Source organism: Mytilus edulis, chromosome 6, assembly GCF_963676685.1.
Source record: "Mytilus edulis chromosome 6, xbMytEdul2.2, whole genome shotgun sequence".
Classification (NCBI taxonomy): domain Eukaryota; kingdom Metazoa; phylum Mollusca; class Bivalvia; order Mytilida; family Mytilidae; genus Mytilus; species Mytilus edulis.
Window position 1 is genome coordinate 56,751,966 of NC_092349.1, and position 16,043 is coordinate 56,768,008.

At 32.9% G+C, this 16,043-nt stretch overlaps 1 protein-coding gene across 1 annotated transcript; it reads right to left on the minus strand.

The window, feature by feature from the left end:
• Positions 1 to 400: 400 nt before the first annotated feature.
• Positions 401 to 11,145, minus strand: LOC139527937 (B-cell CLL/lymphoma 7 protein family member A-like). Its single transcript, XM_071323628.1, has 6 exons — positions 10,974 to 11,145; positions 7,087 to 7,168; positions 5,983 to 6,088; positions 1,968 to 2,156; positions 1,356 to 1,394; positions 401 to 536 (listed from the first exon to the last, which is right to left on the minus strand). Exons 1-6 carry the CDS (start codon positions 11,063 to 11,065, stop codon positions 472 to 474), a joined length of 573 nt encoding a protein of 190 aa, XP_071179729.1. The 5' UTR covers positions 11,066 to 11,145; the 3' UTR covers positions 401 to 471.
• Positions 11,146 to 16,043: the final 4,898 nt, after the last annotated feature.

Sequence of the window (16,043 nt, forward strand, 5' to 3'; positions counted from 1 at the left end):
ATGCCAACTATGATTCAACTCTTAAATACATGCAAATAGTAAATTATTAAACATCAAAACAATGAAAATCAAACTTGACCTGTATTTTATTGGTCCATTACATTTATTTTTCTTCCAAATTTTATAATTTTGAATTGTAAGAAACTTTCATCAGGAAACCAAAGTAAATCCAAATGTTAAGGAAACTAATAGGGCTGTTTTTCTTGTCAGTAAATTCTAAAACTAACAAAATCAAACTTGATCTGTTTTTTACGCTCCCATAGGCGGATCCAGAGGGGGGGGGTTTTATTCTTTACTACACGATTTTGCAGAATCATGATTTTAGATGGAAACCTTTTGTGGATATTTTCCCTTTGATATTGTTTCTGAGGCTAATGAATTACGAGATAAAAAAAATGTCTGGAAAAAATATCCCCATTATCATGATTAATCAAATAGATGATACAATGATAAAACAATGGCCTAATGTCATCATGATGAGTCTACTTTCGGTCTCTTGACCGGTGATTCTTCTGATTCTTTACTTGTAGTGGAATCTGAAAGAGTAAAAACATAAATTATACACATAACAATAAAACTTGAAAAAAAAAAACATCTTGTAAGACCCAAGGAGAGAAACCGTTCTCATTTGACAAAGACAAATGTTTTAGATAACTAACCATGAACAGATGAATGTAGACCTTCTCTTAGAACTTCTGATTTTTCTGTACCAAGTCAGGAAAATGGCAGTTGTTATCTATTCTTATAGTCCGTTTCTGTGTCCGTTGCATTGTAGTTTTGTTTTTTTGTTGCACTTCAGTGCTTCTGTTGTTTTGTTGTTTTCCTCTTTAATATAGTTGATGTGTTTACTTCAGTTTTAGTTTGTAACCCGGATTTGTTTTCTCTCGATCGATTGATGACTTTCGAACAGTGGTATACATGGTGTACTACTGTTGCCTTTTTTTGAAATCAGAACACCAAATTAGAATACTTTTATTATCATTGTGGATTTCATGGGTACAAAGGAACCACAATTTTAATGTTCAACAATTTACAAACATTCTAATGAAACTGAATGCAGACTTTAAAACAAGACATCAAATATCAATGAAAATGCAAGATTTCCTAATTCACTTACTGGTACCCACAAAACAAAAAATGTCAATACTACGTTTTTAAGATTTTTTGGTAGAAAAGTTAATGATATTTTTCAAATTGACAGTGCATCGCAACAAGCAAACAAATCTACTTCCTAAAAATATTGACTTTGTCAAATTTTGTTTTAAAGGTTAGAATTAAGTTTATGTGTATTCTGATTTCAATTTGGACCTTACATAAACCTACAAAAAAACATATACCATTTGTATAGATCTTACCATTTGTATCTTTCTTTTCTTCACGCATCATACTCATCGCTACAAAAACAAATAATATAAATATACTAGAAACTAAAATGTCTAGTTTGAACTGTTTCAGATTTTTTCATGTGTTGGTATATACTTTTAATTTTGATCATTGTTGAAGCATGAAAAACTGGGGTTGAGATCTCACAAACATGTTAAACCTTGCTAATCCTGCCTCATTTTGTTAATTCAATGTGCCTGTCTCAAGTGATCAGGAGCCTGTAGTGCAAAGGTTGTTGTTTGTTCATGTTTGTCATGTTTGATTTTTCTTGGTTTTGTTATAAATTAATGAAATTAGGATTTTAGTTTTCCCGTTTGAATTTATTCACATTTTTCATTTTGTGACCTTTTATAGTGACAAAATCATTGGTTCTTCTCATTGATAAAGGCTGTATAGCAGTTTTTAATTACTTTCCAATAACTCATTTTAACTCTGATGGATAGCAATCATACCACATCTCCTTATTTTTATGTAGTTTAGTATGTAATCAAAGTAGACCTATAATTGTTTACTTTTATAAATTGTTACTTGGATGGAAGGTTGTCTCATTGGAACTCATACCACATCTTCTTATATCCAATTACCTAGTCTGACATCAGTTGTTCTATTCTGATCTGATTCGTTGCTATCCTCTCCAACTTGAGAAAATGCCATGTTAGAATTCTCAGCATAAGACTGGTTAGAATCTTCATTAATAAACCCAGAGCATTCACTATCAGCTTGGGACATAGTTGACTGCTGTGTGTTCTCATCTGTATAAACACTTGAGGGACCTGAAAAATGAAAAAAAAATAATCTAAAATGTAGCATATTTAATTGACAAAATCAGGATATTGGTATTTAGTCGGATCTTACCCATGTATGTGTGTGATTTGTAACAAACCAGTATTTCTAAAAACAAGAGTGCACACACTGAAATGTCTCGCCTTCTATACTAATCATTGATATTATGTTGATAGTCCTAAGTATAAAGCTAAGCTTTATAACAATTGTCACATAAACTTAACATTAACCAAGATAACTAAACATAGACCAATGAACCTTGAAAATGAGGTCAAGGTCAGATGAACCATGCCAGGCAGACATGTACAGCTAACAATGCTTCTATACAACATATATAGTTGACCCATTACTTATAGTTTAAGAAAAATAGACCAAAACACAAAACCTGAACACTGTGCAATGAACCGTGAAAATGAGGTCACGGTCAAATAAAACCTGTGCGACTAACATAAAGATCATAAAATATTTCCATACACCAAATACAGTTGACCTATGGCATATAGTATTAGATAAAAAGACCAAAACTCAAAAACTTAACTTTGACCACTGAACCATGAAAATGAGGTCAAGGTCACATGACATCTGCCCGTTAGACATGTACACCTTACAATCGTTCAATACAACAAATATAGTAGACCTATTGCATATAGTATGAGAAAAACAGACCAAAACACAAAAATTTAACTTTGACCACTGAACCATGAAAATGAGGTCAAGGTCACATGACATCTGCCTGATAGACATGTACACCTTACAATCGTTCCATACAACAAATATAGTAGACCTATTGCATATAGTATGAGAAAAACAGACCAAAACGCAAAAATTTAACTATAACCACTGAACCATGAAAATGAGGTCAAGGTCAGATGACACCTGCCAGTTGGAGATGTACACCTTACAGTCCTTCCATACACTGAATATACTAGCCCTATTGCTTATAGTATCTGAGATATGGACTTGACCACCAAAACTTAACCTTGTTCACTGATCCATGAAATGAGGTCGAGGTCAAGTGAAAACTGTCTGACAGACATGAGGACCTTGCAAGGTACGCACATATCAAATATAGTTATCCTATTACTTATAATAAGAGAGAATTCAACATTACAAAAAATTTGAACTTTTTTTTCAAGTGGTCACTGAACCATGAAAATGAGGTCAAGGACATTGGACATGTGACTGACGGAAACCTCGTAACATGAAGCATCTATATACAAAGTATGAAGCATCCAGGTCTTCCACCTTCTAAAATATAAAGCTTTTAAGAAGTTAGCTAACACCGCCGCCGCCGTAGCCGGATCACTATCCCTATGTCGAGCTTTCTGCAACAAAAGTTGCAGGCTCGACAATAAACAAACAAATGTCGAAATGTTCTGGACTTAATAAAATCTGTATTTGGATAAGATGATGCAAGCATACAATTTTTATTGCGTCTTACAATTTGAGAAGCAAATAATATTTTACTACTTTATTAAAATATTGTGTAACAAGAATGTGTCCAAAGTACACAGATGCCCCACTCGCACTATCCTTTACCATGTTCCATGGACCGTGAAATTGGGTAATAATCTAATTTGGCATTAAAATTAGAAAGATTATACTATAGGGAACATATGTACTAAGTTTCAAGTTGATTGGACTTCAATTTTATCAAAAACTACCTTGATCAAAAACTTTAACCTGAAACTCCCACTATCATTTTCTATGTTTAGTGGACCGTGAAATTGGGGTCAAAAGTCTAATTTGGCTTTAAAATTAAAAAGATCATATCATAAGCAACAAGTGTACTAAATTTCAAGTTGATTGGACTTCAGCTTCATCAAAAACTACCTTGACCAAAAACTTTAACCTGAAACTCCCACTTTCATTTTCTATGTTCAGTGGACGGTGAAATTGGGGTCAAAAGTCTAATTTGGCTAAAATTAGAAAGATCATATCATAAGCAACAAGTGTACTAAGTTTCAAGTTGATTGGACTTCAGCTTCATCAAAAACTACCTTGACCAAAAACTTTAACCTGAAACTCCCACTTTCATTTTCTATGTTCAGTGGACCGTGAAATTGGGGTCAAAAGTCTAATTTGGCTTTAAAATTAAAAAGATCATATCATAAGCAACAAGTGTACTAAGTTTCAAGTTGATTGGACTTCAGCTTCATCAAAAACTACCTTGACCAAAAACTTTAACCTGAAACTCCCACTTTCGTTTTCTATGTTCAGTGGACTGTGAAATTGGGGTCAAAAGTCTAATTTGGCTTTAAAATTAAAAAGATCATATCATAAGCAACAAGTGTACTAAGTTTCAAGTTGATTGGACTTCAGCTTCATCGAAAACTACCTTGACCAAAAACATTAACCTGAACGGACGGACGAACGGAAGCACAGACAGACGGACGGACGAACGGAGCCACAGACCAGAAAACGTAATGCCCCTCTACTATCGTAGGTGGGGCATAAAAATGTTAATTATGAGCTATGAAAGTCAAGTGGCTCAAGCATTTTTCTGAGGAAGTTTTAAAAAATTTTAAAGAAATATCTTTACAGTGGGTTAGCTTTCATTAGTCTTCACTATCCTATAGATTAACAACTTTTGGTTATATTTATAATTTAGAATCTTCATTGAAGGTGGAGCACGAATGCACAGTTAATAAATTATATTGATGTGTCATTTGTATGCAAGAGTGACATTTCTTTGTATTATGTGCCGATTCGGGAAAAAAAATGAGAGTATTGTCTCCCTTCAACAGGTTCATTATTTTATAATTAAATATAGGTTTCTGATATAATTTTGAATAATTACAAAATGTATGAATTCAATATATTTCAGTTTTTGTTATTGGTGTATCAAAAACATTGATGTACGAATATGATTTCATTAATTTGAAAGTTTACAATGAATACATACCAATATAAAGAACCGTTCATCATTTTTGAAATAAAACAATAAAATGTAAATCGAACTTTTTATCTCCCCTTCATGATAGATTGATTGGGAAATTAACCAGAGTTATCTAATATTAATCACAGAGAGGGACTAGCAAGCAATTTTTAATTGTAGCTTATTTAAGTTAAAACAATTTTCTACTATAAACGAATGTTACTTTAAACAAATAGCTAAATTTACAAATTTTATTAGATATTATGAATTTTTATTACAATAGATTAATATGCTATAAAAAGACATTCTTCTTTTAGTTTGGAAACAAAGCTGTATGGGTTACATGTACATTGTAATTGATGTCATTATTAAAATTGCAACACCAGCAGCTGCATTTTTTAAAAATGCTGGTGTTCAAATATGGACATTTGTTTTGGTGTTGCTACATGTAGCAGGGAAATTTAAAAAAATCATTCTAATAGAGTGTTTACATGTATCTGCAATATTTATAGCTTGCTGTTGTGTGTAAGCCAAGACTTTGTGTTGAAGGCTGTACTTTTACCTATAACTATGTTGTGTCATGTGTACTATTGTTTTTCTGTTTGTCTTTTTCATTTTTAGCCATGGCGTTGTCAGTTTGTTTTAGATTTATGAGTTTGACTGTCCCTTTGGTATCTTTCGTCCCTCTTTTTTTAACTTTTGCAAATTGTGACTTGGTTGGAGAGTTGTCTCATTGGCACTCATACCACATTTTCCTATTTCTACATACATTGTACCATGAAAATTTTATTTTTTTCCCAATGAACTATGAACATGCGGTGAAGGTCAGATGAACCTGCTAAGACAGACATGTTCACCTTACAACTAATTATATTTGTGTTCGTGTATATTTAATTACATAGACTTTTTTTTTATGAAGATGTTGACATTTATCCTACCTTGACTGGAAAAGCTCCTATCATTAGATGGTGTATTTTCCTTGTTTTCTGTCTTCTTTGCAACAGTTTTTCCTCTTGCCTTTATTGTTCTTTTAAGCCCGCCACCCTGTAAAAATAATTGACATGATATAGATAAATACATTGTATATTAGTTCTAGATGAACAGTAAATAGTTGTCAAAGGTACCAGGATTATAATTTAGTACGCCAGACTCATCAGTGATGCTCATATCAAAATATTCAGAAAGCCAAACAAGTACAAAGTTGAAGTGCATTGAGGATCCAAATTCCTAAAGGTTGTGCCAAATACGGCTAAGGTAATCTATGCCTGGGATAAGAAAATCCTTAGTTTTTTGAAAAATTAAAAGTTTTGTAAACAGGAAGTTTATAAAAGTGACCACATTATTGATATTCATTTTGGTGTTGACTACTGGGCTGGTGATACCCTGAGGACACACATCCACCAGCAGTGGCATCGAACCAGTGGTGTAAATAGTTATCAAAGGTACCAGGATTATAATTGAGTACGCCAGACGCGTGTTTCATTTCGTCAGTAACCTAGGAATATGGTATGAGATCTAACTGGCTATCCATTTTACAATATTTATTTATTTATCACCAGTCCAGTAGTCATCACTTATGTGTAAACATGAATTTTCATTGAGATAAATTACTGTAATTATTTATAAAATAACAACACTTTGAATTTTTCAAAATATTGAGGAGCATATATGTATATACCAGGAATGAGTTTCTTAGATTGCATGCAAATTGTCTAAACACATAGAACAGTAGAGAATGTACTGAATTTATCTTTCAAATTGGTTCGGCGACTGATCTTGGTACAAGTAAAGATTTAAGCTTGATTCAGTCATCTCTTGACAACTAGTTTAACTTTACCACTCATATTTGCAATTGTCTGTCCCACGATAACATCTCTTAGTTTTAAATAAATTTGACACATGAATCATGATCAATTCTAATCAATCATTGTAACATGTATAGATTTTTATTTCTAGTGTTAAGTTGCAGTCCAATCAAAATGACACCAGATCTTCTTAATACATAATTGGGTCGCTGTTTACACTTAAGTCTATGTACAAACCTGACTGGGTTCAGAGGCTGTGACTGGTACCCATTTAAAAATCTTCATGGTTGTTTCTCCAATAGTCACCCATCGTTTCTCCCTAGAAATGATAAATTACAAACAAAATTACAATCATTCTCCCTAGAAATGATAAATTACAAACAAAATTACAATCATTCTCCCTAGAAATGATAAATTACAAACAAAATTACAATCATTAAATTGACATTATCTTACCAGTACAAAGTTATCTCTTATATATTTTTTTTTCAAAACTAATAGTCCCAGCGGAAAACTTATTTGCAAAAACAAAACGGACAAAAAAATGACATTATGCAGATTTTGTATCTATAAAATAAAATATTTTACCTACCTGCCTACCCATGACAAATAATATACCGAGCCAAGTTATTTTTTTGGGGAAAAAAATAAAATATTTTACCTACCTACCTACCCTGTTTCAAAACATAGGGTCGGAAAAGGGCAAACAAACAATATTTTAATTTAGGCCTCAGCATAAAATATGTTATTAATTTTATGGACTGACAAATAATCTTGCTTTGTCGGTCCCATGACCGATGGGTCAAAAAAAGTTTTGCGAACTCTGACATGGCTTGTCCATTTCTGATCAACGTTAACCCTGTCTTGTACAAATATTTCAATGGTGGACAAAAGTAACAATGTTTGACCATGTTGACAAGTTAAAAGTGAAAATCCATGGACGGTAGATGTGAGATTGGATCCCTCAATCTGAGGGTCTTAAGGCAGTGCTCTAACCAATTGAACCAAAGAAGATCTTCCCTAACTATACTACATGTACTAGTTAAGACTACATTTTATAAATTAGTCCGAGATTACTCTGACGTCCATCAGTTGTTTTGCCAGACAAGCTGGGGTTGTCAGAGCTCTCCCATATCAAAAAGTGGATATTTGCCCATCCAAAATAGATGCGCTCCTACGTCGCTTCTGGTGCCAACTAACGGCCTTGGAATTATATAAATCGGGTATCAATTTGTTCATTTTTCAATTTTCATTTATCTCTTCATTTATGTAAGCTTCGATTCACCTACCTGCCACCCTTTATTTTTCCATATTTAAACAGTTTTCACAGTGACCCATCGATTCAGACATTTTTACTTTTATTTTCAAAAGGACGTCAAGATTATCACGTGACCACAAGAAAAAAGTGATGATTTATGCAAATGACCATAATCAAACACCTCGTTCGTTTACGATGCAAGTAATCTAAATGTCCTAGAGCTTCCAATTGTTATCGTGGTTGGCACTAAATGCTTAATACTGATCTCCTGTAAAGGAGGTGAAAAATTGTGGTTGGCTACTAAATGTTAAACATGGATATCCTATAAATGAGGCATAAATGAAGAGATAAATGAACAAGAGGCTCTCAAGAGCCAGAATCGCTCACCTTGATTTTTTGGCATTTATCTTTTACACAAATTGTGTAAAATTGTCTTTAAAGGACAATGACTCCTTCAGGGATCAATTGACAGTTTTGGTTAAATAAACTTATTTGTAGATCTTACTTTGCTGAAAACTTTTGTAAATACAGTTTATCTTTATCATTAAAGGGATAGTAGCTACGATTTTGACAAAATTATGAACACGTTTTAAAGCTGCTAAAATCAAAGATATGTACTAAATATAAGCAATAAGATCGCTAGAATGTTTTCATAAACTACAGAAGTGTTAATAATTGATAATTCATATCGTGTTGTGTGCCTATTCATCTCATTAATTATGCATCGGGTTTACTTCCCGAACTTTGCCGACATAGCGAGTGAGCTAACCAAGATATATATAGATACGAACACGTGCTTTTTGTTTTCTTACATATTTGATAATTACTCTTTATTAAACGTACATATTTGACGACGCCATTTATCAAATTAGGTAAATAAAAAATATAACAAATACCGGCATATTATTCCAACTCAAGATTCTCCAACAACGGCGATATTATACACTTGTTACTACATTTGTATGACCAAACCATGCCGATAATGTATACACATGTTTGTGTGTTAAATCGGGGCCTCCATGAAGGATACACTTGAAGAATAATACTAAAGTTTAGGAAGTTGATTTCTAATTTCTTCTAAGGTGGGAGATTACTGCCCGTAAATTTATAAACATATTTTTGACAATTATGAACAGGTTGAGATTTTTTTTCATGTGATCTGGAAAATTTAAGAAATGTAAACATTACGCAAACCGTCGGCTACTTCTGTTCGACTTTGCCTGCGTCGCAGGTGTTTTGAGTGATTTTAATGACCGATCTCATCGACGTTTTTAATTTTTAATTTACAATAACTTGTCTGCACCTCTTTTTTGTTTCTTTTCTCGCTGAAACTGTAAATTCGCGTACCATTTCCGCGATAACATTCCCCTGTTCGACCATTTTCCCTTCGAGGCACAATGTGCGATTGCGCATTGGGAACTGAAGGGTAAAGGTCATATGAATAAGGGTTGGGCTTAGCATCGAATTATTATCTATAGATAATAAATAAATGTAGGTGTTAAACGTTAAAAAGCTTCTAAATGCTTATAATTAATGGGACGTAACCAGTAATTGTTTTAATCATAATTATTTAACTTTTTGTACAAAATTCAGTATATAGTTTAAAAAAGTATATTTAATGAAAATCGTAGCTACTAGCCGTTTAATAATATTCAAGATGTACCAAAAACTGCAAAATTTCCTTAAAATTATCAATTCAGTGGCAGCAACCCAACAATGGGTTGTTAGATTCATCTGAAAATTTCAGGGATGATAGAACTTGACCTAATGAACACTTTTATCCATATTAGATTTGCTCTAAATGCTCTGGTTTTTGAGATGTAAGCCAAAAACTGCATTTTACCCTATGTTCTATTTTTAGCCATGGTGGCCATGTTTTTTGAAGAAACAAAAAATAAAACACAAACTTTATTCTTGATACCCTAAGTATCATTCAGCTAAAATTTGGTTGGAATTGGTTCAGTAGTTTTAAAGGAGAAGATTTTTATAACTCTTTAAGGGGTTAATTGACAATTTCGGTCATATGAACTTATTTGTAGATCTTACTTTGCTGAACATATTTGCTGTTTACAGTTTATTTTTATCATTAATACTATTCAAGATAATAACCAAAAACTGCAAAATTTCCTTAAAATTACCAATTTAGTGGCAGCAACCCAACAATGGGTTATTAGATTCATCTCAACTGCTTTAGTTTTTATAAGATATAAGCCAAAAACTGCATTTTACCCCTACGTTCTAGTTTTAGCCATGGTGGCCATGTTTTTTGACGAAACACAAAATAAAACACAAACTTTATTCTAGATACAGTTCTTTACCCTAAGGATCATTCAGCCTAAGTTTGGTTGAAATTGGTTCAGTGGTTTTAGAGGAGAAGATGTTTGAAATAGTTTACACCAGACGGACGACGACGACAAGTGATGGCTAAAGCTCACTGTTCCTTTAGAATGGTGAGCTAAAAATTGGTACCCGATTTATATAATTCCAAGGCCGTCAGAAGCGACGAAGCAGCGCATCTATTTTTATCCACTTTTTGATATGGGACGAGCTCTGACGTCCCACGGCCCCAGCTTGTCTGACACAACACCAGTTGGACGTCAGAGTAATATTGAACTATTTATAAATTTGTATCTTCAACAGTTCAAGTCTACAATTGTTGTGAATCTCTGATTCCTGTGATCAGAGCTAGGCAGAGTAAATGCAAAAATGCATAATATCTCTTAAAATATTTGTTTGGCTAAACACTGTATTATAAATACTAAATTATATATGTCAAATGGTACAGTGGTCGCGTCGTGTAGCACAAATTACAAATAAAAAATTATCCAGACACACTTGACATGTCAAATTTTCTCTGTTTTCTTACCATTTTCTAACTTTGTCAATTGCATTTATAACACGTTTGATGTCTTCTTTGGCTCTGCTTCGAGTTTCGGCTCTAACTGAGCGGGATAGCATGATATATTTTGTTGATTGAGTTTGTAAATTCTCTGTCTTTTGTTCTTTCCCCTTGTAGCCCGGATGATATGTGACCGGTTCATACCGGAGTGACTACGATATATTTCCGTATTAAAAATAGTAAATTACAAAATGTAATAAATGAGTCTGAACGTTTTCTTGAGACGCGACGGATATACATTAAAAATGATATACTGATCTATAGAGGATCTATACTGTTCCCAGATGAATCATATTTCCTGTAGGGCTCTTCCGTGTAAGATTTTAAGAGTGGAATTGAGAGGAGAATAATATCATGCTTTGATCTAGTCCAAATAATTATGACGTCTGGCAAGGCTATTTTAATTTTTTTCTGGGACGTCAATTTGGGATAAAAAAAAGTCAAAATCGAAAAATACCCACAGCAGACGGCATGATTATCTGGACTAGCTTTGATCCAGCTACATTCGCCTCTTGGAAAATCCCAAGCCAGGAAGCCAAAACGGTATTTTATTTAGAAAAGATGCTGTCTTTTTCATATACATATATGTTTTACTAGTTTTTAAATTATGGCATATTTGGTAATGGTTTTAAACTGAACTATGTTTGACTACAAAATTTATATCACTTTAGTATTGCGAATTTATCTCTTATCATTGGGAGCTTTTCTTTATTATATCTACAATCAGGGACTTTCTATACTAATAGAAAGTCCTTGCTATAATGAAGCGTGAAACTGAAAATGTTTCCTTTAGAGATTTTAGAGTAATTGGCTTCAACTTGTGACTCAACAGTTATCAACAGCAATGCCAGTTACTGTGATTTGTAAAAAATAAATAAAAAACTCTATACAGTATATCTATTTTTAATAAATATCGAAAAAAGTATTTTTTGTTTAATTTCGCATACACTTTTTTATTTTGGAATTTTTGATTTTGGCAATATTTTGTTTGTTTTGTTATTTAGACATTTCAAGTTGTTATCATATATATAGTATTCTTAATTTGGCATAATTTATGTAATTTTGGGGATTTTTTGGCAAAACTTTCAATATCATAGGTTGAAATGGGGTAGGGTGTTATAAGTTTACAAAAGGGCAACAACTTATCAGATTGAAAGATATTGTTTTGTAAGAAATAAGGAAGTTTATGTCAACATTTGGTGTATGCGTCATTCACTGATGTACGTGGTGGTCTGAGATATGCTAGGCAAATACAAAAAGATTTGTGTTTCCATTACGGAACCCACCCTATTTTTTAAGCCAAAAAATAGTATACCCTAAAGTTTTTTGCATGGTCATTTTTCAATAAGCACGGTTAAAGTCAGAATGTCCCTCCCATATAAATTCACTGTAAAAAAGGTAAAAAAAATAAAAAAAAAATACCCACCTCTAGTCGCCGAATGCCATGGCAGACAGATTCATGCCAAAAAGGTTTCCCGTATACTGAATTTCCAAAGAATCGTCTGAAGAAAAAAATCATTTTAAGCACTAAAGTTCAATTAAACCGATTTATGGCCAAAACACACGGTGATGCATGGGACAGAGGCAAAATCAGAAGTTATATACAACACAGAACTCAAAACATGCTCCAAAAGACTTGAATGACCTCTCTGACAAACATTTTGGCGTAGGTTGCAGAAAGTCGTTGCCTTCTGCGGTGTCACATCCACTGATTAGGAGGAAACCAGTTTCAGTGCATCCCATTCAAAATGACTTTCGAACTGCAAACTTAATTATTTAAGACAATAAAGAAATTGATGAAATTTATGTTTTTAAATTCATTTAACAAAAACTGCGTATTTGAAAATGGGAATAAAAAGAATAATCTAGTGTTCCGTAAGAGAAGACATAAACAAAATCAATGAAGGATAAACAACTTAATTCAGGCAAATAGTTTGGGGGTGGGGTGGGTCAAAACTACTGCAAGTTTTGTTTAATTGACATTGATTTTATATATATCCTTATTGTTCATATTGAATTTTTACTAGATTAAGTTAAGAAGGGGGTAGGGGGTCAGTGAAAAAACTATATGAATTAAGTTTTTTTTTATCTTACATTGAACTTTTGATGTCGTCCCTAAGAAAAACAACAAAGACGCATTAACATTTACTTTAATTTACCATAAAAAGAAGATGTGGTATGATTGACAATAGGACAACTCTTGATAAGAGACCAAATATTACAGAAATTAACAAATATAGGTTATCGTATACGGCCTTCAAGAAACTCATACCGCATTGTCAGCGATATATAAAAAGTAAAATCACAAAAATACTGAACTTACTGAAGGAAAATCAATTCGGAAAGTCCATAATCACAGGGCAAAATCAAATAACAAAACGCATCAAAAACGAATGGACAAGAACTGTCATATTCCTGACTTGGTACAGGCATTTTCAAATGTAGAAAATGGTGGATTAAACCTGTTCTATAAAAGACAAATGACAAAGTAAAACAATTCAAACCAGAAAACTAACGGTCTAATTTTTGTATAAAATAATGAAAGAAAAACAAAGATTTAATTCAGCAACAAACGTGAAACGATAACCACTGAGTTACAGGCTACTGACTTCTGACAGGCACATACATACAGAATGTGGCTGGGTTAAACTTTTTTGGCAGGCGCCCCGGCCCTAACCCTGGACAGTGGTTCTATAGCACAAAACAAGAACGAACTATACAAAACAATAAACGAACCACAAATATGATATACACAAACAAAAACAACCACTGAATTACAGTCTCATGACTTGGGACAGCCACATATAGAATGTGGCGGGGTTAAACATGATAGCGGGCGCCCAACCTTCCCCGTTTCCTGGGACAGTGGTGTGACAATTCATTATATAAAGAACAAATTGTAAAATAAGTTGAAAAGGCTTTACATGTAGAAATAAAAAAATCTAACAAAAACACAAAGACGTGGCAGGGTACTTGTACATCCTAACAATGAAAAGACAATAAGTACAGATCTCAGGGTACTCGCAGTTACTGACAGCTAGTTCCAAGCCATTAGTATGAAAACTGCAACCGAACACCACTAGGTTCTTACTATGTAAATGAGGAAATATGATTTCACATGGCGGAAATTAAAAGAATTTTAATTTTACATTAACCAAATATGATCAAATACAGATTCCGTGTCTTTGCTTTGTCTCTGACCAGACACGAGAATATATCTAGAGCTTTGCATATTCAAATGTGGAAAAAAACTACCTATTGTGAAGATTGTATGTCCATCAACTTAAAATCTATAGTCTTTAATAAATAGTTGTTATTGTCTTTGGACTAGCTTTTAGTAACTGTGAGTACCCTCAGATCGGTTTTAAGGATGTACATCTCTGAGGAGCCAAAAATTTCTAGAATTAAACTTTTTTTCTTAACCTGATTTTTGGGTTTATATGACTGTAAAAAAATCATATGGTGGTGCACTGTTTTTTTGGCTACGGCCCTCTGAAAGTACCCAATTTTGATGATTTTTCCATTTTTCATCAATTTTTACCCATTTTTGTGCTTTTATCGTGAAAAAATTTACAGTTCCACAATAAAACTTTTTTTCATACTCTCAATAAAGATGAAGGGGACCAATCTGAATAAATTCAACTCATAACCAGATGCTCCACAGGGCGCAGCTTTATACGACCGCAGAGGTTGAACCCTGAACGGTTGAGGCAAGTATGGACACAACATTCAAGCTGGATTCAGCTCTAAATTTGGATTGTGATTAAATAGTTGACACAGCATAGGTTTCTGACACAGAATGAATGTGGTCTAATGAGACTTAAAATATTTATTTTGCCTTTGAGCAATTCACTATGCTGTTGAATATTAATCCTCTCAAAAACATGTTTCAAGAAATTTTCTTTTTATTTATGAAATCTGAAATGAGAAAAATTTAACCCCCCCCCATTTTTTTTCACATCTCCCTTTCCCTTTTTCCAAAACTGATCTCAATTCAAATTTCTAATGGATTTTGCAACAATAACTACTCATTTAAATACATCATAAAATATTAAAATGTAAAATAAAGTGCTTGTTATCACTGAATAGTAAAGATTGTTTTAATTTATCAGTTGATAGTAAAAGTGAATATACATTGTATATTGTATAAAACAATGATTTAAGTTGATTCAACTACTATTTTGGACAAAGAAAGATAACTCCAATTGAAAAATTTCTTGCTATTGCACAATATTGTGCAGTTAGATATTTCTTACTATTGCGCAATACTGTGCAATTGAAAATATTTGCTATTGCACAATACTGTGCAATTGAAGATTTCTTGCTATTGCGCAATACTGTGCAATTGATTAATGTCTTGCTATTGCACAATACTGTGCAATTGAAGATTTCTTGCTATTCCTGAATACTGTGCAATTGAAAATTTCTTGCTATTGCACAATACTTAATATAATAATTTTGGATCCTTGAAAACGGGGCCCATAATCAAAAATCTAAGTACACGTTTGGATTCAGCATATCAAAAAAGTCCAAGAATTCAATTTTTGTTAAAATCAAACTTAGTTTTATTTTGGACCCTTTGGACTTTAATGTAGACCAATTTGAAAACAGGACCAAAAATTAAGAATCTACATACACAGTTAGATTTGGCATATCAAAGAACCCCAATTATTCAATTTTTGATGAAATCAAACAAAGTTTAATTTTGGACCCCGATTTAGACCAACTTGAAAACTGGGCCAATAATCAAAAATCTAAGTACATTTTTAGATTCAGCATATCAAAGAACCCCAAGAATTCAATTTTTGTTCAAATCAAACTAAGTTCAATTTTGGACCCTTTGGGCCCCTTATTCCTGAACTGTTGGGACCAAAACTCCCAAAATCAAACTCAACCTTCCTTTAATGGTCATAAACCTTGTGTTTAAATTTCATAGATTTCTATTTACTTATACTCAAGTTATGGTGCGAAAACCAAGAATAATGCTTATTTGGGCCCCTTTTTGGCCCCTAATTCCTAAACTGTTGGGACCTCAAC